At 39.9% G+C, this 27,934-nt stretch overlaps 1 protein-coding gene across 1 annotated transcript; it reads left to right on the top strand.

The window, feature by feature from the left end:
• kcnj19a (potassium inwardly rectifying channel subfamily J member 19a) lies at nucleotides 1-27,887 on the top strand. Its single transcript, XM_023278713.3, has 3 exons — nucleotides 1-1,030; nucleotides 20,435-20,651; nucleotides 26,843-27,887. Exons 1-3 carry the CDS (start codon nucleotides 365-367, stop codon nucleotides 27,505-27,507), a joined length of 1,548 nt encoding a protein of 515 aa, XP_023134481.1. The 5' UTR covers nucleotides 1-364; the 3' UTR covers nucleotides 27,508-27,887.
• The last annotated feature ends 47 nt before the right edge of the window (nucleotides 27,888-27,934 follow it).

Raw genomic sequence — 27,934 nt, 5'->3', positions numbered from 1 at the left:
CCTCTCCAGCCCACCAGTAGCTGTGAATGGCACACACATCCTCGTATTTCGCTCCACTGGTGAGCATCAGAGTCAGAGCGAGTGGAGGCTGAGCGGAGCGCAGAGCTGCAACCAGAGCTCTCCTGCTGTCATGTCAAAAAACTGGACGAACTGTGGACATTTTTGAATAAAGGGATACCAACTGAGCTTTAAAAGCGTTGGAACACCCCTGATATTTTAGTTTAATCCACGGGATTTACTGCGCGCACTAACGTCTCCATGGCGCATTTTACGCACTGCAGGTAACCAGTGTTCTGGAGCTTAAAAGTGACAGAAACATGGATTAAACTGCGCGTATTTCTCCTTTTACTTCAGTGGAGCTGAAATGGCGGCACTTCGTAGAAAATTTGGCGAGGACTACCAGGTGGTTAACACGAACCGGGCCACCACTTTCACCGCTCCGGTGAAGAAGAAACGGCAACGCTTCGTGGAGAAGAACGGCCGCTGCAACGTGCAGCACGGAAACCTCGGCGGGGAGACCAGCAGGTACCTCTCTGACCTCTTCACCACTCTGGTGGACCTGAAGTGGAGATGGAATCTGCTCATCTTCATCCTCACCTACACCATCGCATGGCTGGTCATGGCATCTATGTGGTGGATCATCGCGTACATCAGGGGGGACCTAAATCACGGCCACGACTCGTCCTACACCCCTTGCGTGGCCAATGTTTACAACTTCCCCTCAGCTTTCCTCTTCTTCATCGAGACCGAGGCCACCATCGGCTACGGCTACCGGTACATCACGGAGAAGTGTCCGGAAGGCATCATCCTCTTCTTGTTCCAGTCGCTGCTGGGCTCCATCGTGGACGCGTTTCTCATCGGCTGCATGTTCATTAAAATGTCCCAACCCAAGAAGCGCGCAGAGACGCTCATGTTCAGCCAGGACGCGGTGATTTCTCAGCGAGACGGCAAACTGTGCCTCATGTTCCGGGTGGGAAACCTGCGGAACAGCCACATGGTGTCCGCACAGATCAGGTGCAAGCTCATAAAGGTAAGCTGAACCTCTCTGGTGGTGACAAAAGTGCAGGAGCAGGTGCGCATGCTGTGCGTAAATAGAACCAATAAAGCGATGCACTAAAACATGATTGTAACTCATCAGACCACCTGCTGCTGTATTGAATCTGCAGTGGAAACTAGAGCACTTTCTTTGCACACTTTGTGCAAATTGCAACTTAAGGAACCACTTCAATGGCTGCACTCCTGACTGACAGCTTCCGTCTTTATTCTCATTACTTACTCATTCGAGCCCCCGAGTGGAAGAAACAGCTGCAAATTGCATATCAAAAGTTAAAATTACCATGTTTTTCTTTATTATTCAACGCTTCATTGTAAGCGGGTCCCACTACACATATTCTCCTTGTTAAACAAACCGGGCTTAAGGTAGCATTACCATAATCCTCCAGCTGCAGGATAGAGAGGCTGAGTGGCAGCCAGGCTGGAGCTTCTCAGCCCAGTGAGATAAGAAAGAGGCTGAAGTCCCAGCCAGCTTCAGCTTCTTCTCCAGCTGCCGGTGACACGTGGACACATAGGTGTGTGTCAAGTAAGTGGATGTGACAGAGTGACGACCCCCCTGAGGTGGAAAGTTAGGCTCAGTGGTGAGAGGCAGCTTCACACTACCACAGATCACTAGAGTCAGTGAAACTGCACTCCTGGGAGAAAGTGTGGAGACATAAAACGCTATTTATGGCCATTGTAAAGCAGTGCGTTCATTTTCTTCTGCTCTTTAGGGTGTTTTTGGTTACATTTCTTCCTGCCTGAGGTCTTATGAAGCATTGCAATGCTTGAGTGTGGCTGCAAAAGACAGGAAAACCACCAAAAATATCCATTAGTAAAGATTTTTTGGGAGGGAAAATCGCTAATGAACTCCAAAATGACCACAAACGGTGCAAAAGGTCGACCGGCTACTCTTTTAATTATCATAATAGAGCTTCTCTCAGCCTCGTCCATGTTCAACGTGCAAAATGGGCCATGAAGAAGACAAACAGCATTAGCAGAGGTGCTTGGAGCTTGTTTATGTCTGTGTTCTCCTGCGCACAGCCACATCCAGCACAGCGTCGGTCAGCTTAATGATGCATGCAGCCAGAGAGGTAGACAGCTCTTCCACAGTTAAAGGCATGGAGGATATGAAGAGCCCCATAGGCACCAAATACAATCACACGTGTGCACGAAAATCTCCCTCCTGTAAGCTCTCAGCATCTCAATTAGACTCTCTGCATATGGGTAAAACACCTGTGATTTTCCCACAAGAGCCTCACGGATGAATTGCCATTTTTAAGTAGCAAAAAGGCTATTTTTGAATGCAAAAATCAGAATTTCCGCTCCTTTCAATGCAGCTATATTGCAAAGGAGACAAGAACAGATGTGGCATCACAAAATAATTGAAGCTTGGGAGCTTTTTGGGGTTTTTTGTACTGTGGAGTCACAATCCTTTTACCTTCCCCTTGTGGGCTGCAAGAAATACAATCAGTATAAATTCCAAGACCACTCTCTCTGCCAACCCCACATCGTTTTTACACTCCCTCTCTGTGTGAAATACAATAAATACAGCATCCACTGTGTGTTCCTTGCTATTTTTTTTTTTTTTCAATATTTTCGCTCCAGGGCTTTGTGGTCTAACCTTATTCTTTCGCTTCAAAGAGTCTCTTACTGAGACAGAATATTTGCAGCAGCTCTGCCAGAGTGCAGAAAACACACACATAAAAAATCCTAAAATCATGCGAGTCACTGCACAAACAGAGGCATTGTATAGGATGTGCATACCTTTTAAATATTGCACTACACATGCAATGCTTTAATAAAAAAAAGAAGTTCTATTTGAAGCTGGATTTCTCTCGCTGCAGTCCCTGTATGGAGATGTTGGTGGTGCTGTTGAACTGCAGCCCTCTTTAAGTCACAGCTCATCAAAAAATAGTCACATTACTGGTAGAGGAATCATTTTAAAACAGTGTATAAGAAAGAGAGAGAGAGAGAGAAACTGGCTTGTTCATCAAACTGCATCTAAAACAGAATGAATCTCTCAGAGTTTTCTATAAATCAAACTGAGACGATTTGTCTGACATCAGCTCAGAATATGAAAATGTTTCCTGTGAAAGTTAAGCTGTTTATGATTCGCTGACTGCAGTTAAAGTCAGAATATGATGTTTTGTATGGTCCAGTTCTTCTAATGGGACTCCAGAGAGCATGAACTTTGCTGACATGAGTGCAAAAGCTTTGACTGCATAAATAAAGACTGGTTGAGTCAACTTTGTGAGTTACATATTTAGAAAAAGACTCGTAAATCTTTCTAACTTAGGAAATCTCTTGCTTTCAACAAACCTGAAACCTTCATATGCAACTCTGATTGGGCAGGAATTTAACTAAACTACACTTTGGTGATTGATTTTACCCCTAAAACCCATCTGTGTATGAAACTTAGATACTTAGAAGGTTTTTGCATGAAAATTCCTGCCTTAGAATGTCTTAGATGCAACTCTACTGTTATTTCCTTGAAGCCCTCCCTTCTGTCTACCACTCGAGCACACCAGCTCACCTACAACTCTGCTCAGACACTCCAATACTGCTCTACAATCCACAATGCCAAGCTGTGATATATATTGCCACACATGTTCAAACAGGAAACTGATTCTGAAGAATACAGAAAGCCCAACCAGCCACGCTCATTATGCATCTTCTAACACCAGATAGACAGATTAACAAGGTAACAAAACTTAATTTTCATCTCAAAGATCTTCAAGACACACCAATTCATGAGGGTCAAGATAATTAAAACATGTTCAAGTCAAGTGGGAGAAGCAGCACAGTTTTCTTGCAGTCCATTGCATCAGTCACCCCTGAATTCATGATTAGCATCAACTACAAACATTAGATATCTTGCGATTGGGTCAAACCAAAGTAGACGCAGCTCAGATTGTTAGTCTGTATTTATTTCTGATGTATTTTTACTCGTTGTAAAAACTGAAGACAAAGCATGGTCTGTAGCTGCGATTTTGGAGCCGAGAGCAAATTCTCTGGTGTAACATGAACTCAAAGTCCAACCATAAGTTAGCAGGATTAGTTCATTAGGTTTGTTACGTATGAAATCCTGAAAGTCTGAATCTGTATTTCTGAGACTGTCATTGGTACACAGCAGTTTCAAGGTAGAAATGACCAGAAATGGCATTCACTGATTATTTTGCTCATGATGTGTCTTCCAGCATGTAAAAAACACCACATGGGCATGTTCACAACTTTAAAAAAATTTGGTTTTCACTGGAGGAGGTCTCTAAAAGTTGAGCATTGTAAGTGTTACGTCAACAACTTGCTTCCACTGCCTCCAAGTGGCCAAAAAATCTGTTGTTGCAGATTTAGGTGTCTTCAAGTGTACAAAATATTAAAGTTTACCAAAAATCTCTTCCTAATCGCAATCATTTTGACATCCCAGTTATCTATCTAATGCTCAGCCATGGTATTGGCTGTTATTTTGCTCATGATGCGTCTTCTAGCTTATTAAAAAAAAAGACACCATATGGACATTTTAACAAGACCGTTTCACCAGAGGGGGTCTTCAAAGTGGTGCATTTCTTGAGTTATATGGTTTTGTGCATCTTCTTTCCTACTCAGCTTATTAAAGTTCAGTTTTAAGGAATCAGGACACTGTTAAACACAACAATCAGCGTTCCATCTGCTTTGTATGAATCACTTTACTTTGGTCAAGTTAAAGAAGAAAACTGGGAAAAGTTTTAGTGTGTAAACAGTCTTGGGTTGCCCTGGCTTGTTTCTCAAAGTTCATTTTTTTAATGAATGGCGTCTTCTTACGTCTCCAGTATTTGAATCTATGAACATCCCAGTTACCTTATTAGATCCTTGATTGACCCAGAAATCATTCCAGCCCTCCGTCCAAAAGCTCTTATTTTTGGGATCTCTGTGGAGTCATGAAGGAGGAACCAAAACATCGCTGCAGTCTGCCTGAGAAAAGAAATTTTAATTAGAAAGATTTCCCTTCATGATCTCTTTCTTTCCCGTTTTAATTAGTATTTAAAACATCTGGCCGAATCAATTATTACTACAAAACGTTCTGTCTGCAACTGAGATGATTAAATAAAGGAATAAATAGAATATCAGCAAATGCAGATACAAGTATTTAAGACAATTTTAAAAGCCTTCCAGTATGCAGTTCATGTGGATTCAGATGTTTGTCGCGCTGTATAAATACACCCAAACATACAGTCACGAGGATGCTGGTATCTGAGCAACATAAATAGTGTTTGAGCAGTGAGCGTTTGGGTAAATCCAAACTGTAAACCGACAAAAGTGGCCACAGAGATCTGAAATGCGACTGACAGCTCATCCAGCTGTGCCACCGTCGTCATAAACATGGACGTCACTTCAAATAAAGTGATGTTCAGAGGAAAGACGTCTCATTTCTCTGCAAATCTTCTTTTCTCTTGTCTTGTGACATAACTGAGGCAAACATGGATGTGATTGTGGGGGTTGGATTTAACCCAGATGTGTAAAAAGGGAGTTAGAGAGGCAGAATCTGCTTGTTTTTAAATCAATCCAGTTTTTTCTTATAGAATGTTTTTAAATAACTGGAGTAAACTAAAGTTCTGCACATGTTAAAAGACAGGCAATGTCAAAAACGTGCAAAAAGCAAGACAGAAAGCAGGACAAAACTTGTAAAATAAATTTCTAAACTAAAGCAAGTATAAAACATAAAATATGAAGACCGCTAAGAACAACCAAAAGTAACTGAAAACATGCAGTCTTGAGATTTTCCTCCAAAATATCAAAGGTGAAGGAACATTTGATTGAAAGATCCACCAGTCTTGATTGTGGATCAGTTAAAATCAGCTGTTCTGATTATGTAAGAGGCCTTAAAAGGAACCTTAAACCTCTGAATCCCAAGATATTTCTGGGTACATTTTGACTCACTGTGAAGTATTTTTTACTGCAATACAAAGTCCTGCACCTCTATGGAAACAGAACAACCATGAAGGCGGATATTCTGTGCAATATAACAAACTTTTAATGTTGCAAATCATGAAAAAGAAAAAAACTGAAGCTGAATTTCTAATTAAATTCTTATTATTTGACAGAAATTGAAAAACAACCTTGGAATTAACATGTTCCTCATTCTTCAAGTTCCTATTTTTTCCACTTGTTCAGATCAGACGTTCTTTAAACTACTCTCTGCACACCCATTCTAGAAAGAAGTTTCACCATGCTGAATGTATTTCCCAACAACTTTCTGACAATCTGATTATATTTTCTTGAGAATATATGTTGCATTTTGCACTTAGTCTTTCCAATTTGTTTCCTTATTGGTCTCCACTTTGTTCTGTGTAACTGAACAGCCTGCAGTTCCCCTGAAAAATCACTGAATTTTTATTATGTGACTGTTGGTCGCAGTTGAGCTAATTATGGCTTTTGGGTTGCAGGAAGGAGGGAAGAATTTTTTAGTTTCTTACAGAATCTAGATAGTGCATACTGTTAATTTTTGGAGAATTGTTTGCAGAGATTAAAACAATATTAAGCTTAGATTTAGTTAACTCTCCCAATGAATCTGCATGTCACACAACTGCTTTAATTACTCTCAGAAAGTTGAAAATCTAACATTTTTTTCTGATTTTACAGTCTCTTATTTTGATAAATGGTGTAATTTTGGTGACTTTTGAAAAGACAGCATGTCTTTCAGAATAGCTTTTGGGTTTCAGAGGGTTAGAATAAGTTCTGTATTTAACAGGTGGCCAGTGCAGCAATGATTGTACAGATGCAATATTTTTCTTTTGGTACCAGTCAGAAGTCTTCAAGCAATACTCCGATGCAGAGAGTTGCAGTAAATCAGCCTTCTTATCATTTAGACAGAGGATGGATTTCGATTTGGCAGTGTTTCTCAGTTGAAAGTAGCACCGCAGAGGGAATCTGTCAACTTTTAGTGCCGGGGCAAAGATGGCATCAAGATTAATTTTTGTAGAGCAAGGGTTGTAATATGTAGCCTCTTGTTTGTTGGAGGAAGCACAAGCCTGTCGTTACTCTGTATGTCAGATAAAATAACCACCATACCACACTTCTAATGTGGAGATACTACAGTCAAACGTATTATGTTGTGTAAGACAGATGTAGGTGTGCCTCTGGTCATGTTGGTGCACAGTTTTGGTTTTTACTGTCTTTGGTGATGCCCAGGAAGTCAAAGACGGATTTTGGGCAGTTTAGTTCTTAAATCTGCTCACATACTTCACTAAAGGAGACAGCTAGAGTCAACACAAAGTGAAACAAGAAGATCTGTTCACCACATCTTTGTCAGTTAATGCCAAAAATTAACATTTTACAAGGTGTAGTTTTACAAAGAGAAAGCTGCCTCTGGTTAACCATGGTGAAAAACATTTATATTGTGCTTTGTGGTTGGTATAAACGTGGAGGCAGCCTTTCAGCTTTACAAGCCGGTGAGAATTTCACTGAACTCCTACGTTCCAACTAAGGAATCAATAGTCGATCTCAAACGTTGTATTTTACTGCCCCCTCACTGCTTCCAGGTGAACCATTCAGAATGAGCCACTGCCTCTCAGTTCACCAGGTTTATTTACTTTCTAAAGGTGCTTCTGCTAATGCTAAAATGTCTCAGCTACAAGCAAAACTCACCAAATGTTCTGCTGTCGGATGCAGGAGTGAACACAAGAATCTTCATGCACTCCCAGAATCTGAGGAACTAAAGGTACAGTGGACTCCCTTTAGTACTGATATCAATGTTTTTGCAATAATCAAAAAATTCTTAGTGTTACCATGTTGTGCAGCTAATGTGGGTAATGTTACCATTAGCTTCGATGCTACTCTGTAGAAACTGTAACACTTAAGGACATTCAGAGATGGTGGAATATTTAATTTGAAACCATTAAACAAGGACTGAGTTGTTTACTGTGATTTCATGTCACTTGTTCAGTGCAACATAAACTCAACAGGCGTGCACATCTGTTAGCTTCTCTTGGGCTCTCTGTGCTCACATAAACTGCATTTTAACACCCAATAAAGTTTTTCTCACTTTTGTCTGTTTCTGTTGTCAGACAATAGAATAAACATGAAATAGTGACTGAAATGCAGCCAATTAAAACAAAATATTCACCAGTAGTCACTTCCAAACTGAAGCTAAAATGCTAATTTTAGAACCACAATGACATCTGACAAACTCAACAAGCACTCTACATCAAAGGCAACTACTATGCTGTGGATTCTGCAATATTTCTATGTAAAATGAAAACTCAGACATTTATGATCTGTAAATGTCAAATCCATAGAGAGTCTTCTTCCTGAAGGGGGCATTGACAACAGCGGCTTAGTTCCATTCAAAGCTACAGACACTGAAATGAACTCAAATAGAACGGGGTAAAACCAGGAGTTAAACAGTCAAGGTGAAATGAATCATCTTTGCAGTATTTTGAGCTGAAAAATAAAAAGTCACATTCTGGGAACATGTTAGACTTTCAGTAATTTACTTAAAAGGGGAACAATATAGAACACATAAGACCAACCAGTGTCTTTGTTATGAAAGTCTGACCACTTCAAAACAAGCCGTAGTGAAGCCAATTAGAGGGTCACATACTCACAATACAGGTGTCATTTTTTAACCCAGATGTAATTTAAATTGTAATATCAACAATTAAACTAAGTCTGCTCACGGTGTGCTTCATTGTGGCAGTAATACCTCCATAAACGAAGGATAAAAAATGACCAAACAAATTGACTATTTGGCCTCCAGTGATTTGCCACACAGAAAAATAAATAAAAAACTACAGAGATATCTACACCACCCCAGTGTGAGTAATGCTCTCAGCCTGGCCACCCCCATAAAAACGGTCTAGCTCCGTCACTGGCTGTAAGGGTGATTACATTATTGTAGTCTGCTGTAAATTGTCCAGAGAAGCTCAGAGTGAAGCTTGGCAGTTGTTAGACCAATGTATTATGTAATTAAATACTCACTTTCTAAGGAAAGACATCAAATATGTGCAGTTTCTGACTTTTAAATATAACAATTTGAAGCTTTTTTCCCCTCACATATGACAGAAAAATGGAATCTCTTTGGGTTTTAGACTGTTGGCAAAACAAAAGAAGGCAGATGAAGATGTGAACTCAGTCTGATATAAATTTAATAATTCAAAAATATATTCATCAGAAAGAGCGATAATGAGAATAACCTGTTTTTATCCACTCTGAGCTGCACCCACTTGTTTGCGATGCCGTGTTTGGACATGGTGTCGGTGTGCCAGAGCTCTGCTGCTCTGTTGTGGATGATTACTGGATGACAGGAGGCAGCAGAAAGAAGGGAGACACCGAGCAATGGAAGCTGTCATCCAGAGTCCCACCATAAGCAGCTGAAATACAGCTTTGCAGCGCATCCATTACAGCCTCAGAGGGCATCCTGCTGAAGCATCCTAGTTGAAAATATGACTCTGAGGGTGGAAGGAGGGCGAGAGAGAGCAGGGGAATTGATTGGAAATGGTGAAAGGTCTGCAGAGAGGCTCGTAGTAAGAATTACCAGCAGATTTTTCCCTAATATTTTCATTGCACGAGTGCTGCATTCTATTTGAGACATATACAAGGGAGTGAAACCCTCTCGGTTGTAAGTCTTCCCACAGGATTGCACGGTGGGCTACACAGTCACTTGGAGTAGAATTGATTTCCATTTTTTTTCTAATAAGAAGAGATTCAATTATGCTATCAGGTTGTGGATGGCTGGAGAAAGAACCTGAAGCCCTGCAGTCATTGATTAGAGCCCCAGAGCCAGAAAACCTCATGAGTCTGAGCTGCTCATGCTCCCCTTTTCTTTGTATTTTGTTATTGAATAAGTCTAAATAGGCATATAGAAGGTCCTGTTGTAACTAAGTCAAGTTGGTTTATATGTAATGCACCTTTAAATAGTACTGGAGAGATCTGCAACACAAGACTGATCGGATAAAACACATAAAAAAAGGAAATAAGTGAATTAGTCAGAGCAACATAAAAAGCAGTGTGCAAGCAACTAGTGAAATAAAATCACATACAAAATACAAGAGAAGTGAGTATAACCCTGTGTTTATTTCTGCACCCCTGTGCAAAAATACTTTAATAAATAATAATAATAAGTACTTTACAAAGGCTATATTAAAAATACAAGCACCAAAGTAGAGTCTCAGAACAACAAAAGTAAATACACTTGTGATATAATTGAGTACCACGGTGTGATTTCAGACCAACTGCATGAACATGGTTACAAAAAAGTAATGTGAACAGCAGAACTTCCTCAGTTTTGGACCTATGGGCTGTATCTATCAGCATGTCTGCATCATGGCTCCACATGGAAAAGAACTTCCAGAGGAATTAATATAAAAATAATCTGATTGTGAGGCTTCACAAATTTGTAAAAGGACACAGTAAGATCTGTGACCTACTGAAAAAAAAAAATCACAGACGCAGTAGCAATCAGGAGGTATAGAAAGAGCCATAGCACCACTAATCAGGGCTGCAGTGGTTGTCTTCTTCAAATGATCGCACTATTATCACAATCTAACTCTTCAGACTTGTCACAGGGGTTATCAATGGAAGTCAGACTTCCTGTGTCAGTTCAGACAGTGCAAAGGAGGAGTGTGATGATACTGGGCTGCATGAGTACAGAAGGTGATGACGTTTACAGACGCACCATGGCTGGCTGAGGATTTACTAAAAGCTGTCTGACAAGATGACTCCCAGTCTGCAGAAGCTGAGCAGAAGAGAAATATTCCATCCAAAGCACCCTGCACAGTTTCTGAAGAAAAACTGTTGTTTTTGGATCCCCTTTGGCTTAAACAGTTAGTCGAGGACCAGTGACCGGAGTGCACAGGCTGGAAAATTCACAAGCCCATTTCCAGACAATTTTCCTTGCTGCGGTTTCTTTATGAGGCATCCAAAAAGGCATGTGTGAGGTGAAGTGTGCATTATTTCTGCACTCACAAGTACTAAAGCACAACATTATTATTCCTAAATAAACATTACATCTCCATGCTGCTGACACTAATAATGTATGAGCCTTGTTATAGTATTTTCCACACAAGTAGAAATCAGAGGCAGCACAGTGACGACAAAATACAGTTTTGGCCAAGAACACTGTGACACCATTTCTGCACATTTCTGCCAAAGTCATGAAGCGCCACAGAGAGAATTAAAGCGCTTTTCAAGGAAGGAAACTAAACCAGAGCACACAGAAAAACATCATTAGTGGACTTAGCATTTCAAGCAACACCGAATACTGTCTAGTTCTGGAATTTGGTGGAGCAAAAGCCTCCAGAATGATCTAATTGTAGGACTTTGCACCCAGCAAAATCTGGCAGGTTTTCGCTTTCTGATATGCTAACGAGTTAAATATCTTAAGGCTATTGATCAACAGGCAGCACCTGTTTGTACCTGTTACAGGACAGGAAGCTATAGTGGAGATGGAGATGCTCTCGTAGGTCTGTGTTAGACTTTCCATGTTCCTGAACACGTTCATTAGACCTAAATTTCATTGACTCCACAAGTTCATAAGAGTCCACATGGACAGATTTGCATACATAAGGCCAAAGAGTGCATGCGTCTTGATTAAGTCCATTGTAAAAGTTGAAATTTTTCACCGTAGTCAAGGCAAATTAAAAACCATGAAACTACGAAAGGGAGTCTTGCAAACACACTAGCAACCACAGAAGAAAACAAAGCGATAGAGTGTGTAGTCAACGTGGTAAATGGGTTGTAGTTTGGTGACGTTACTGCTTGAGGTTTTGAGTCTGAATCCCATAAAAGATAACAATTAGGTGTTAAAGCCTGTTTTCTAATCTTTTTTTAAAGTTATTTTTTTGGCCTTTTTGTCTTTATTATATAGGACAGTGGAGAAAGGGACAGGAAACGTGGGTAGAAGAGTCGGGGAATGACATGCAGTAAATGGCTATGGGCTGGATTCAAACCCATGATCGGGGACTACAGACTATACCCCCTATTTACGGGTCTCCCGCTCAGCCAGCTGACCTATGTAAAAATATCATTTAAATACCACTGGCACTGAATTTGGATGAAAAGGCTCCGGAAGTTCTTAATGGGCTCCGTGTTTTCATTTTTGTAACCTAAGAAGTTAACCTGTCAACAATAGCTCGTCCAGCCAAACTGGACCCGGATTTGCTTTCTTATGCAAATGTACCATTTAAATCCCTCTCTGGTTATCAATTTAATCCCTAAAATTCATTCCTGTGTATCAAAGTGAAATATTTAGAGGATTTTTCAAATAAAATAATCCCTTTCTGCCTTAAAAATTGCTGAGATGTAACTACAACATTGCATCATCTACAAGATGTTCCATTCAACGCTCCTCAGTCGAACTACAACTCTTTGAATCAGAAGCTGAATCTGAAGAATAATGACACAGAAAGTCTAACCCCACAAGGTAACAGAAGATTTGTTCCTTCAGTTTATTTCGTATGAAACCCTGGCAGTCGATAAAGTGCAGTTTCAGGGTTTCAGTGTTCAGTCATGAAGTTCACAGCTTGTCTTGCTCATGTGTCTTCCAGTATATTAAAACCACCATGTGGACATGTTAACAAGGTAAAAAAAAAACCTTGATTTTCAACAGAGTGTGTCTCTAAGATAGTCATAAAATTGAATAAAACCACCCAACAGACTTTTTACTGTGTTTATCCACATCTGCTTCAGTGCCATTATTCACAAGTACAACAAAATTAAAAGTGACTGCAACAAGGTCTAAGTTAAATCTGAAAATCAATCTTTTCATTGTGGCCTTCTGTTCTGTTGACATTTTCACACCTACAAAAGGAGGTTTTCTGACGCACACTCCCTCGAGTGGATAAAGCTACAAAATGCGTGACTCACTGATAAAACGGTGCTCAGCTCAACTTTGTTTCACCTCCGAGCCTCTTTGTGATCTCTCATTTGCAGTGTTTGAATAGCTGGCAGCACAGCACAGCATAGGTGTTTTCATTAAACTGTATTTAACCCAAACTAGTGAATTGCAGCAAAGCAGAAATTGTGGTTTGACTTGTTGACAGCTGCAGAATTAGTCTCTATTTATTTGCTGTTCAGTTGTCTGACAAGAGAAAAACTTAATACGTGACAAATATTTAACTATGAGTGGTTTTATTAAAGCTCTTTGTACAGGACTATGGTGCAAAATAGAGAACATAATAGAGTTCCGCAATAAAGAAACAGTTATGTGCTGAGAATTTACGAAAATGGGTCCAAATAAGCAAGTGCACAGGATGTGGCATATTTAAACAAAACAGTATTTTCAAATTTAAACCTCTAAATGCAGTTGTAGTCTTAGGCATTGTCCATGCTAATATGGATATTTTGCTAAATTATTTTCCACTTGTTTGAAACTCCAGTTAGACATGTTAAAAAGTCAAGTGAGGACTTTTAAAAACTGTTTTTTGTGTATTTATGTTGACAAGCAAAATGGAAAGTTTGGGAAACAACAGCTCACTTGCTGCTTTTTGTAATGAGAATACACCTAAAACGACAACAACAATGGCAGATAAATACAATTGGTTCTATATATTTGGTTAGCAGTTGCAGTTACAATACCAAAACTTAACTTGGCATTGCTGCACTGCTTCACCAGCACACAAATATCTCCATATGTACAGAATTAGCAAAATGACAGAATGTTTTGACGTATTGTTGATGCAGACTGGTCTACGATGCTCAATACAGCAGTTGTTGTCAGTACTGAGCTCTGATGTATGGGAGATGTTTAGTAAAACAAGAGTCTGTTATCAACAATGTCATTTTGACAAGTGTTATTCCAGGTATTTGTTCTGTCATTCTGACCAGTGACAATAACAGTCAGAAAGATCAATAATTCAGTTTAGACTGGTCAGAATAATAACTGCAGATATCTCAAGCATCATTACGATGTTGCTCATGTAAATCATTCCATTGGCCATCTGTCTAGCAAAGCATTTGAACGGGGTTAGCAGACCAAATAGTGACTACTTTGGTGAATAAAATTACGTGAAATAGAAAGATGTCATCAATGAAGAGTTTGCAGGGTATAAGATCTTCGTTGATTAGGGACTTGTGGTTGAACTTCAGTAGAACTTTGGCTTCAGGCTCCTTCTGGCATTGCAGGAAAACAGCTTGTCATATACGATTACAGTTGTAGTGCCACAGTATGTTTGAAAAAAAAAAAATTCCTGTCTTTAGTTCCTTTAGTAGCTTCTGACATAACTACACATATCTGCAATGTCATTTCACCGATTCAAAACTCTAATTCAAGATATGTTTACTTACATTTTGACTGGTCTGAATTCCAGTTTTAGAAATCTAAAGCGTCATTCTGACTAGTAAAAACTTAAGGTATCGAAAAGGGACAACGTAGACATACTGAATTGGGGGAAATTAAAGATGTATTTAACTAAAATTAGGACTAGTCAAAACAAAACTGTAGATATCAGTAACTGGAGTTACAAAAGCTATCTGCAGTTCACACTGTAGATATCTGCAGCTGAACTGTAGATCTGGGCAATGAGAGGCCTCACATAAATGGTAAAAGGGAAGTCATTTTTCCTGGGATGAATAACGTGGATATCTGAAATGTTGTTTTCAACTAGGACAAACTGAATGACACAAATCTTCAATACATGTCCAAACTGCTTCCCACAGTAGATAAATCTATTTTTCAAGTGTAGAGGAGCAGAAAAAAAAAAAACGTGCAATCCATTCCAAGTTGGTTTACCCGATTCATTAACTCCTGATTTGACCGATTCATCTCACTCATCCTGCCTGGACTGGGTGAAATGTTGGAGCGGCCCACCCTCCCTACATGCACTGACCAGGCTAAGGCTATCTCAGTGTGGAGCTGCATGATTCCGGGAGCTTGTCAGCCGATCTGATTGCCTTCAAGCTCCTCCACCCCCCTCTCTGCTCTGATTGATGAGGCTCTGGCAGTGCATGGAGTGGAGTTGAGTAGAAAGATCAGGATACTTTAGGTCTAATCAATTTTATTTATCACCTGTCTTCATCCATGAGCATCATTCACACCGCCGAAACACTCCTTTTGTTGCCCTTCTAATGATAATGAACAGCTCAGACGTCGGCGATCAGACGTGACGGGTAAAATTTGTGCATCTTCTGCTGCCGCCAAAACATCGCAGAAAATGAATAAAGAGAGTCCTGCTCTGCATACGTGAGAGCTCGGGGAGGAAAATCTGTTTATTTGTTGGAACGGCATGTCAGATTTACAGAAGAAAAACACAGTAGACAAGCTGGGCTATCTCTGAATCTTTGTGCATGAAGTGAGTGCAGGAGACTGCCAGCAGGCCTGTGTAAGGAGCTTTGCCTGTCAGTGTTTGCATACAGCCATCCATCTTTTTAATCTTAAGCGACAAAGACAGAAAGTGAAAAGTAGAATTTCCCTAAGCTAGCATGCGATAACCCTCATGGATGAAATGTCGCCAAACAGTATTCAGCAGCCTGTAAGCACCTGACAAGTGAACAATGCCCTCCCTCCTCCCAGACATTAAAGTCACTCTCCAGCACAAATCCAGAGGAGCATCTCATTGATATTCACAGGAGATAGAAATAGAAATGCAGTGTTTTCTGGCAATGCAAAGTCTGTTTACTCACACTTCATTCACAGTTTGCATCTCGGAGGGACTACAGGGCAATATCACTGAGAGGTCACGATGAAATTGGGCTCTCACTAGTAGCTGCAGTACAGGAAAGGCCTGAGTGGGAGAATGAGGTAGAAAGCGGATCCAAAGATGTAAACTGAAACCTAATTTATTACAAGCCAGGGTAGCCGAGCTGGTTTTCTTTCACCTTGTGAGTCAGCCTGTGTGTGTGTGTCATCATGGTAAAACGTGGTCTAAAGTAGCAGAAACTACCACAAAAGGTAGGTTTGAGTACTTTAGTGGGTGTTTATGTACAACCCTGTCATTACACAATATTTAAGAAAGACTATAAAAACAGAACAAAAAATAAAGACGCAATGCAACAAAAGTGACTGCACCTATGATCACTGGTACACAATTTAGAAAACCTGTGATTGTTGAAGCAAAATTCAGTACACCTTTGGTTTCCAATCAGCCTAACTACATGAACATAGTTAGAAATGAGCTGTGAACACCAGAATCATCTCAGTTTTGGACCTATGGACCGTGTCTGTCTGCATGTTTTCATCATGGCTTCATGTGGAAAAGAAGTGCCAGAGGAACTAAAAAAAATTTGATTGTGAAACTTCACAGTGGTGAAAAAAGGATACAGAGAGATCTGTAACTGACAAAAGATCAGCGGGAACACAGTTCCAGCAGTAATCAGGAGCTATAGAAAGAAAGACAATACCACTAATGAGAGCTGCAGTGGTCGATGCCACAAGGTAGCTTTGAAACACAGACATGCAGGTGCTTCGAACTTGAAACAGGGGCTCTGACAAAAAGCCTGAGTTTCTGTGGCAGCTCAGTATGATGGACAGTGTATAAAGTCCATCTCTATGGATGGAAAAAAAGAAAACCCTTACTTGTGCTTCAGTAGAAAATTATTAGATGAAACTTTGCTAAAGAACATAAAAAGAACCTTATGAATTTTGGGAGCACATTATTTGGTCAGATGAGACCAAGACAAATTTGTTCGGCTCAGATGGAGTCCAGCATGTTGGTGTGAATCTGACCAGAACTAACACAGTTAATGCATAGTCCTGACAGTGAAGAACGGAGGTGGGAGTGTTATGATATGTGGCTGCATGAGTGCAAAAGGTTGCTGGGAGATGATATTTATAGATACCTATGAATGTTTGTGAATATAACAAAATACTAGATGACAAGATAACTCCCAGTCTGCAGAAGCTTGAAGAAGAGAAACATTCCTGCATGATATTAATCCACCAGATAATCACACAAAACTTTCTACAGAAGGAAAAGTGAACACTACTACCTGAGAAAAACATGCTGCCGAACCTTAGCCGTATAGACAACCACTGAAATTTAGGTGATATTTCACAGCGGTGTCCTCACTTCTGTTACACTGGAAATAATTTTAAAAATCCTTCTCATTACCAGATCATCCACTGTGTACAAGCCACTGCTGGATGCTATCAGAGTTTGGGTTAACGTTAGCAGCTCTGTCTGCTCTTATTGGATTTAGGGTTTAAGTTTCCACTCCAGCAGCTCCAGCTGACGTTACATAAAAAAGCATTGCGTTTGCCAACCACATCAGCTCATTCTCATCCTTCTATGGCTTTTTCTTGTTTAACACTGAAGCTGAAAACTTATGGAAGCTACGCAGGCACACACAATTAGAAAAAAAAAGTTGGATTTTTACCATATTATGATCCCTGCTATAATTATGACACTAGGATTAAGTGGCTGCAGTGCCGTTTCTTTCGTGGATTCTTCCTTGTATCTGATTGACTGGAAACTTTGAAAATAAACTGGTTTTGTCTGAACACAGTTTCCAACACAAAAAAATCATGCAACTACTGTAAACAGTATTTGTTGAGCAAGAGATTAAAGCGACAGTAATGAACTCTGGTTCAGCACTAGCTAGGTAATAAACTGTTGGTGTGAGCCAAAGATCAGCTGCTGCTTAGTTTCATTATCAGATTCTGGGCCGCGGTGAAAGGCTGGAAGAGGAAACTGTCTCTGTGCAGATGATGTGTTGATTATTTTAGGATTTACAACAAGAACAAAAGCTCCAGAAACAGCAGAAAGCATTGTAGAGAAGGGGGTGAGACTGTGTGGGAGATCATTATGAAGCTGTGTGTGGTGGAGGAATACTGTGTGTGTGTGTGTGTGTGTGTAGGTGTGTGTGTGTTTGTGTGTGTAGGTGGGTGGCTGGTGTGTGACGCATCCAAATAAAACAATGCAAAAACTGATAAAAGGGATGAAAAATTTGCTTTAAATTAAATATTATCTTGTAAAATCAAGTCCTTACAGATTTTAAGTTAATATGATGTTAGTTGGTGGCTTATAAACAAAGTTTCTCGAGCCGTGAGCTCCTTTGTGATGCAATTTCATGTAAAAGAGAACAATACAGTTCGTTAACACCAGATAAAAGGTCTGATCTCAGCATTGTCACAAATTAAATCTTCTCTGTTGCTAATGACTGTAAATTAGACGCTCTGCAGAGATAACCTTTGAAAGGTTTTGCCCTCAAATGGCACTGAAATAAACTATTTAATCCGAACGAACTTGCAACATGAGCCTGTTCAAGTTTATACACTGACATAGTTTGCATAATTCAGCCTCTTTGCTGACAGCAACGTATAAAGACGATACGTAAAGGACAGCAACGGACTGCTAACTGAGAAAACAGGAAGAGAAAAGGTGAACAGATTGATCGGAGATAATAAAACAGCAAAGGAGAAAATACACTCAGGACCTTGATGTTAAAGTCTCACGTCATCTGGGCAATTAAATGCTTCCGCACCAGTTAACACTCTGTGGGCAAGTCCTGTCCAAACACGGCTGTCTTATATGTTGGCCTTGAAATCAATGTGAAGCGCCAAGTCTGTGAACAAGACAACAATGGATAATCAGGAGGGACTAGATGGAGAGAGAAAACATCTTCTATAACCTTTTCAGGAGAGCTAATACATGTATTTATCTTTAGAAGTGTAGACTGACAGTAGTGGAATGTATATTTACCTGAAGCAATAATATTTCTATTTTCTACTATTCTTTACTCTTGCACCATGTATAAAACACATTTTTTTAATAAATGAGCAACAAAATTCCAGGTTTTGTCTATGAGGTGTTAGTTATTCATCAAGCAAAACTTCTCCAGTGGTTTTATTTAAATAAGTGTCCCAGATCTATAATCAATCTATAATCAAAAAATTTAGAACGCATCCAAAGTTTAACAAACATTGTATTAATTGAACACATTCTTAAAATTAGCTCCATCTTGTCCAGTCGCAACAAGAAAATTCATCTTACAAACTAGCTGTTTATGCACATTTTGAAGTATTGCCTCAAAAAATAAAGTAGCAAATTTAAAAAAAATGCAATCTATTTTGCAATAAAAAGAAAAGAGGCTTTTACGGTCACTTGAGGTGGTTTTTAAGAGTTAATGTGGAGACAGAAACACCTTTTCTGAATACACTCTTTTTGTAACAAACTTTTAATGACTAAACAGGTGTTTCTGCTTGCTTTGTTGTCTTGGTCTATGGAAAGTGTGAAACAGGGCAGATACCAGTAGACACACTGGTAGACATCTATTTTTCTCTCATAGGTGGCTAAAGTGTTGTTTGTTTCCTTTACTTTTTTGAGGTTTTTTTTTTTTTTTTTTTTTTTTAGTATTAAGCAAACAACTAATTTTATTACAGCCAGGCTATATACTGCTACCTTTTGACAACACTATGTAGACTGTGTATAAAGGACAGAATTAGCCTTTGGGTCTGAAAAGTTCCAGGGCTGGAGTTCTAGGAGTGCATTTCCAGGAGGACGTATGAGGAAACAGGTTAACTCTGGGAGTGTTAGTGGGTGGCACTGTTGCAAAAAAAAAAAAAAAAAAAACAAGGGTCCTAGAAATGCGGTCCTACAACTGTAGTCCTGAAATTGAAGCCAGATTTTTTACATGTGCTATTCCAACATTGTTGTGTCCAACACTTGTATTCCTGCTAATAACCAGCAGGGGGCGACTCCTCTGGTTGCAAATAGAAACCCAGGTGTATAAAAGTCTAGCCGACTTCTCATGTGCTTTATTTTCCTAATTAGTTTATGGTCTTAATCTGCAGTTTCGGGACTTTTTGAATACAGCATTTTGTTTATTTTGTAAATTATGGAGCCAAATAGATGATAAAGCAGTTGATGTCGATCCTTGGGATTGACAGGTTGCTACTGCATCACTGTGCGTAGTGTCCTGGAGTTCTTAGTCAGATCCACCTCTGCTCATTATGTTCAGTTTCAACAGAACAATAAGGCAACAGCCAAACCCAAACTTCATAATTGCCCACAAATCAATGAGTAACTTACCGGTGGCTAAATCCACCTTTTACACACTATGTTCACTACAGCCTTTCAAAGGTTTGCTTCAAATTCACTTGACAGTTTAACTGCTGATGTATTTGTAATAACAACCTAATAATGTTGCTCACAGGGACCATTTTTTAAATATTACCATCACATCTGACACTTAAAGTGCATTTTGTTGCTCATAATTACAGATTTTTACTTGGGCAACATTTTGAATGCAAGATTTGTCAGGCAGTCTACTTAATGACATATTTAGAATTAGAAATACTTGCTTAATTCTTACTGAAGTAAAAGATCTGAATACTTTTTCTGCTGCTGGACTGAAGAATTGACTTTCATGAGGCGAAATGAAAACATCCGTCTAATTTCCTGTCCCTTTCCTACTCCTTTTCTGCCTTTTATTTCACTTTCCTGGCTCTTCCCTCACTGTCCGTCCACCTCTTGTTTCTGTTATCTTCTAGTCTCGTCAGACACCTGAAGGCGAATTCCTGCCTCTGGACCAGTGTGAGCTGGATGTTGGTTTTGGGACGGGAGCCGACCAGCTCTTCCTGGTTTCCCCTCTCACCATCTGCCACGAAATTAATCCCAAGAGCCCCTTCTTCGACCTCTCCCAGCGCTCCCTCATGAACGAGCAGTTTGAGATTGTCGTCATCCTCGAGGGCATCGTGGAGACTACAGGTGAGGAATTTCTTCCCATCATCTCTCTAAGCTCCTTGTATCTCTTCCCACTCTCATTGCTACTCTTCTTCACTCCCAATCTAAATGTAAATTCCTATATCAATACCGACCCACATAGCACATCTGTCCAATAGATAATCTGGACTGTGTGAAATCTCATTTCCCCACCTTCCCAGTCCTGCTTATTTGAAGAACTGGAGGGCTGGAAAACAAAAATGGGAATAAGAACAACACATGATTGAATTATGAAGGATATTTTATTACTGCAGAATCGGTTTATGCCCACTCTATGCATAATAAAAGCCTGTGGTCATGGATGCGTGTGTCATTTTGATGAATGAAGTGGGTTTTAGTAGAAGTTCCACTCCATTTTTCAGATGACAGCTGAGAGCACGAAAACTCTGAGGCGCTGCTGTAAACTTGGAGGCCTCAGTGACATCAGCGCTCTCTCTGCTGCATATTCAGCACAACGTATTGGACTTCAGGGAAGAATCAAACAAATCCATCTCCCTCTTTTCTTTCCAGCTCTGCCTCCATCCATCCCTCATAACCCTTCATCTGCCACCGCTGTAGGAGAAAGCAGGGAGCTGAATAGGCTTAAAGCAGGAGGGAGGATCAGCAGGGAGGCAGGCAGCAACACGGTCTGTGCTCTGGTGATAATACTATTAAATCAGGGTGCAGCCAGAAGTTTAGTGTCGCAGTGCTGAGGAGGGAAGCCCTGCCGGTGTCACCTTCAATGGTCCACAGTATTCTGTCAACCTCACATTAACACTCAGTCCATTAAAGCAAACACATGAGCAACACATCCAGCTGCTGCTGACACAGCTGCTCGGCTTGTCGATTGTCTCCCTGTCTCATTTCAATTTTTTCTCAACCAGACTTGACACATCACCACGCAGCCGCTCTAGTACTTGTCAGTTTTAGTTCATGTCTGAAAAGCATTGTTTTCTGTTTTCAATACCGCGAGAGAACTACATGAAAAAAAAAACAGCAGCAGATCGCCAGTTTGTCGACTTTGAATGGAACTTCTTTGTTGAGAAAGAATCTGACAACTTAAAAAACTAATTTTCAAGCCATCATCTTATCAATTTAACACTCGTTTGACAAGTTCGGTTTGGATTGTATGAGTATCTTTGAATTTTGGACGGACAAAGTTGATTTTCTCCATTTTCTTTATTATGTTTAGAAAATCCTGTAGAGGAAACCATCCTTCTCCATCATAAAGCAAAGATACTCATATGACCTACTTTTTTTCTCATCAAAATGACCAAATCAATAGGGATCTCAGTAGAGACCAAAGGACATCATCCATCCATTACCTATAGCCACTTTATCCTGTTGAGAACAGCGTGGGACTAGAGCCTATCCCAACACTGTGACAAAAGTACATGAAAAACAGCTACAGGTCATCAGCTTTATCGATTTTGAATGAAACTTCTCTGTTGAGGAAAAAGCTGACAAGTTAAAAAAACCTATTCCAAGCTATCAACTAATCAATTTAGCCCTGATTTGACAAGACCAGTTTGGATCATATGAGTATCTTTGGTTTTTGAAAGGGCAAAATTGATTTTCTCTATTAAAAAAAAAAAAAATTCTCATATGGTCCAGAATGAACAAATGCAAAAACTACTGGGACTAAAACCTTTATGTACAAAAAAACCCCCAAAACAAAACAACAAAAACAGAAAAAAGACCAAATCCATAAGAGCCCAGTATAGACCAAAGGACATCCATCTATTCATCCGTTATGACTGCTTTATCTTGTATAGATTTGCAGGTGCTAGAGTGTGTCACAACCGACATTGATGGTAACAGACAATAATGTTTTCAATACTGTGACAACACTACATTAAAAACAAAGAAACAGACCATCAGTTTATTGACTGAATCAGTTTAGCCCTGAATTGAATAGTTCAGTTTGTTCAGTTATTGGATGAAGAAAATTGATTTTCTCCAATCCAAAAACCCTCTATTCATATAACAGACATCCATCCATTAGCTATACCCACTGAATCCTGTAGAGAGTCTCGGAGGATTCAGTTCTACCCAATGTGACATTGAGCCCTACAACAAAACTACTGTCAATACTGTGACAAGACTACATGAAAACAGCACAAATCATCAATTGGCTTTAAATGTAACTTTCTTGTTGAGGAAAAGGTGAAAATTCTAATTGGTTTTCTCAACCCAATAATCAAAGATTCTCATGTGATCCAACATTTGCTGATGATAAACCAATCCAAAAAAAGCATACATACATTTATTTGTTGTTTAAAAAAAGACCTAATCCATAAAAGGTCCCTGTATAGATCCAAGGGCATCCATCCATCCATTAGTTTTGCCTGCTTTATGTATAGAGTGGTGGGGGGTTGAAGTCTGTCTCAGCTGACACTGACACCTACAGACAATTGAGCATCACTAATTGACCTTCCATTAACGCCTTTGGACTATGGAAAGAAGCTGAAGATCACACGGGCACAGTGAGAACATGCATGCAAGCCGGACAGCAGGAACGAGCCCAGATTGAACCTTTGAGATATGAGGTGGCAGCACTAACTACTGCACCACCGTCCTGCCCGAACCTGAGGACAATTAGACGTAATCAAAACTGTGGTCAACACCAGCAAACTCAAAAATCATTGCACAAATCAGAGATGTGTAGCAGCAAAACAGGACGCTAACAGGACTTGATCAGATTGATTATCGGTGGAATCCGATCCAACTCAAGATGGGGTCAATCAATATGGTTTATTCCAAGGAGACAAATAAATGATATTAGGAACTGATATACATTTTCAGTAACAATGGAAAACTTAGCAACAAAATTGAAAATAATACACACTGCAACACTAAACTTCACTACACACTAACTTGTAAAAATGCACTTTTTTATGATGTTTTGGTGTTGGACTAAATGGTTTATTATGAAAAGAAACCATCCCAAATAGAGAATGGCTGCAACCAACCACATACATTCTAAAAAAAAATGATTAAAGTGAGCTATCACACCACCTTAATTAAATGCATGGTTGCAAGATGAAAGATCTATTTTAATGATTTAGAAAACACTTTTAGTTATATAAACATTCTGACGGTTTGAGTTGACATAATAATGTTGATCAATGCATTGACCTTATATTTTGTGTAACTTAAAAATAATGTCATAAAATTGGCTTGATATCCTAATTATTCTTCCGTTTTTGAGTTCAGGATATCAGGTCCTCTCCTCTATCTTAACATGCCAGGACAATTTCAGACAGTTAAAGCTGGTAATTAAAAATAAAGCTATTTCCCCTATCTCAGCGTGGTCTGTTAATTGAGCATAATTTGTGTTGATGTAGCCCAAAAACATTGATGCAAATAAGTTTATGACAAGACAGCCTGAAATCCAAAACACCTTTCTACTGAATGACAATTTTCAATAACACATATGAAGTCAGAAAATACTCTATATAGTAAGAATCATAAATGTATCCCCAAATTATTCACTTTGAATGGGTAAAATACTCCGGTGAGAATCAAACCCCCAACCTTATTAGCATTACTTTGGAGAAATTTGTTTTCACTGTGACATGAAAGAGTCTTTTTTCAAAAATTCTTGTTAATTATATTGACCACGATTCAATGTTGAAAAGCAATAGGCACTATACATCTCCAGATAACCTCCAGAGATATTTTTTTCATGAAAATGCTCAATATCAGATCGGATAATCAGGTCGACCCCAAAACTCGAGTCCTGGGTCTCAGTTTCTTAGTATAAAACCAACCAAGTAAAGAGAGTACCACTGCACAAATCTTAGTAAACCACATTTCATAACAAGTCCCTTTGCTCTCGTTTTTTTTGTTTTTTTGCCTTGGTATATGGATTCTTTAAGTCTATAGGTTACACTTTTGGTAATGCGCAGAGGATGTACACTTCTCTTTAAGTGTTTTATTCAGATTCTCGCTAAGTAACAGAGCGCAGATTCAAATGAGAGTCAAATAGAAATGGAAAATCATCATTATGCACTCAGTAAACACTGCCAGTAAAGGCTACTGCCAGAATTTTTACATAAAGTCTTCTTCAGGGACACCCCGTTCGCTGTCTGCCAAGTATTTGCATAGTTGTGCTGAGGGCTTTTATTTTTTTATGCAAGATGCAGTCAACATTAACCAGCTGGTTGAATACCCATATGATGTCTGAATGATGAAACTAAACTGGCATGCCTGTCAGGCTCTAAACCCACAAGCTTCCCTCTGCACTGGTACTTACTGCCTTCGTGTGCATCCACAGGAAAACAGTCATCCTCCTGCTAAGGCAAGAAAATACAGCTGGAAATTATCCTGGACCCAGTATTGTAATTAAAGCTAAGCCTTTGGGCTAATTGGGAATAAAAATGACCTTTGAGTAGATGTAGGACTGTTGAAGGTTCTCTGTGGATGAAGATGAGTAGTGAGCCTGGAATAGCAGCGAGCAATGACATAACACTGCTCGTATCATCCCTCAGAGGGACGGGATCAGACTCCTACTCCTCAGATAACTAGCATTTAACAGAAACTCAGGTTGTAGCAGAGCCACTGGATCAGAACAAATATGGCCTAAGTGCTTATTGATCGCAGAGGACCTCCGACGAAAACCCAAATGTCAAGAAAATTATTTTACAAGAGCTGAGGTCAAATGGAAAAAAAGATGTGTTCACATCGCTGGGATAATTTGAACAGACACAAGCATTTCTTGAAAATTGCTGCATTTCTTTTGAATACGTCATTAACTCACTAACCTGAAGCAATTTTTGGGCGTTTTTTTTCTCCTGTCTCATTTTTACTCACTTTTTCCCTGCAATATAAAGTCCTGCACCTCTATAGAAACTGCACAACCATGGCTAGAAGAAAAGAGAACTCAGAAAATGACTACAAAAATTGAAAAACCTAGAACCAATATGTTCATGCATTTTTCATGCTACTCTGTACATCAAATCTCGAAAGATATTCCACCATGTGGAATGTATTTTCCAATATGCAGACGCGTGCGTCTTTGTATGCCGTTTTTGGGTCATGTTGCATTAATGCTCAAGTATGTTTTATTTTTGTTTTGATCTCCCTGATTTGTTTCCATGCTTGTCTCTTATCTGCTTTACACAGCTTGCAGTTCAGCCAAAAGTCTATTTTTTTGTCATGTGACTGTCTTAGTTGTGCCAACAACTACAGAATTTTTTATTTAAAAAAATATTTTAGAACTTATATTTTTAATTTGTGTTAATACTGTACTTTGATGTGCTCTGCATAAACACTGCCTGCAGTTCAGCCCAATTGAACCAAAAATCCCTGAATTTTTGTCACATGATCAAAGCACTAATGGCTCTTCGTTTGCATTTTTTGTTTTTCCACAGAAGCCAATTTGCACAAACATTTCGTTTAAAAAAAAAGAAATGTAAAATAATGTGACTTTGATGAAATATCCCAAGTTTAGATGTGATTAGTATTCCCAAACAAACAGCTCATTACAGATGCAAAAAGTTCCAAATCTAATTCTTTCTGTTTTCACAGTTTCTAACTTGACAGTGTATTTTTGTTTATTTTTTAAAGACAGCATGCCTTTACAACCACAAGTTCCAATTAAGACATGACAGGACATTTTGCTCCTGACATTGACGTATTGATGCGAGAACATGGCGCTGGGTGATTGCTAATTATGTTGATCAGATTTAAACTGGTAGTTATCACAACCGACCATCACAAGCTGCACTGATAGCAAGCGTCGCTGACCTCTCACCTGCATTAATGGCACAAAAGGTGAGGAAACAAACTGCACGGGAAGGAAAAACTACAAAAGATTCCACTGTTATTTTCTTTTTGTTAAAGATGCCCTTCAGCTCATGTAATGTTTATTCCATTAGTATATTAGAGGCAGCGTCTAATGTATAAATAGAAAGACGTGAAGTAGTAGTAATAGCAGGCTGTAATGTCTTTGTCGTTGCTTTCATGACAACGGTAGGTATTTAAATCCCTTGTACGTGACTAAATTGAACAAGATGATTGCACAGAAGGTAGCGTGAAGCCGTCTTCATAAGTAATACGGCAGAGAGGAAATGGAGATAATAGCAGGGAGCGCTGCCCTTTCCCATTCCGCCTTATCAGTCAATAATTGTTTTGCTGCAACCCCATTTAATAGCAGCTATTAAATTTATTACTCCCCTGTCACTCTCTTGTAGGGATGACATGCCAGGCACGGACGTCTTACACCGAGGACGAGGTCTTGTGGGGTCACCGCTTCCTGCCGGTGATGTCCCTGGAGGAAGGCTTCTTCAGGGTGGATTACTCTCAGTTCCACAGTACATTCGAGGTACCGACGCCACCGTACAGCGTCAAGGAGCACGAAGAGAAGAATTCACTCCCGTCGCCGTTATCCACTCCAACACCAGCACTGACTGACAGCCACGGCGCCCGACGCAACCGGGTGTTTTCCGTGGACTGCATCAACACTACAGAGGAACGGGGTCGCCAAGGAGGGGTCGGGGGTCGGCTGCCGAGCAAACTGCAGAGGATGAGCTCGTCGGGGAAGGAGGACCTGCAGAGGAAGGTGCTGCTGCTCAGCTCGCAGCACTCGGAGAAGGCCTGCAGCACCGGAGATCTACCGCTGAAGCTGCAGCGCCTCACGTCCTCGCCGGGCCCGGAGACGGAGACCCGGCTGCAACTCAAGTCCTTCAAGGTGGGCTTCGACCCCATGACTCAGTCCACCGGGAACCTGTACCAGCAGAGCCTGCCGCCAACGCTGTCCTCGGCCCCGGTCCCCATGCACAGCCCTCTTCTTTCAACCGGAAGGAGGCCAGAGGACAATCTGCCAGCAAAGCTACGAAAGATGAACGCTGACCGCTGAAGCACAGAACCACAAAACTAAAAACTTCCCTCCAACCAGAGACACACAGGAAGAGACATGCATGGAGGTGGACTTTACCTTGGGAAGCTAAAACAGACGGTTCACTGGCAATTTATTGATTTTTTTTTTCCTCGAGACTTTACTGGAATTACTGTGATTTTTTTTGTGTTTCATAGCAGAGGCACTCATGCAGGCTTTGTTACACACAAAAACAACGAGAAAACTTCATGCTTAAAGCAAACTTGATCATTCTGCAAGAGGTGTGCATGTATACACTAAATCCATTGTTTAAAGTATGCGCCACTACACTTAATAGTCAATCTTAGTTTTATCTAAATATAAATTATATTAACATTATAATAAATGCTGTTTGATCTTTCTCTTTCTTGTGTTTTTATTGTTGCTACAGCAAAAAATTGAATTAATT

Source organism: Amphiprion ocellaris, chromosome 19, assembly GCF_022539595.1.
Source record: "Amphiprion ocellaris isolate individual 3 ecotype Okinawa chromosome 19, ASM2253959v1, whole genome shotgun sequence".
Taxonomy (NCBI): domain Eukaryota; kingdom Metazoa; phylum Chordata; class Actinopteri; family Pomacentridae; genus Amphiprion; species Amphiprion ocellaris.
The sequence above is the reverse complement of the archived record's forward strand: the minus strand, read 5'-3'. Positions and strand labels throughout refer to the sequence as shown.

Coding starts and splice junctions, on each gene's coding strand:
- kcnj19a (XM_023278713.3), top strand. CDS start 365: ATGGCGGCACTTCGTAGAAAATTTGGCGAGGACTACCAGGTGGTTAAC. Junction 1,031..20,434: donor TCAGGTGCAAGCTCATAAAG/GTAAGCTGAACC, acceptor GTTATCTTCTAG/TCTCGTCAGACACCTGAAGG. Junction 20,652..26,842: donor GGGCATCGTGGAGACTACAG/GTGAGGAATTTC, acceptor ACTCTCTTGTAG/GGATGACATGCCAGGCACGG.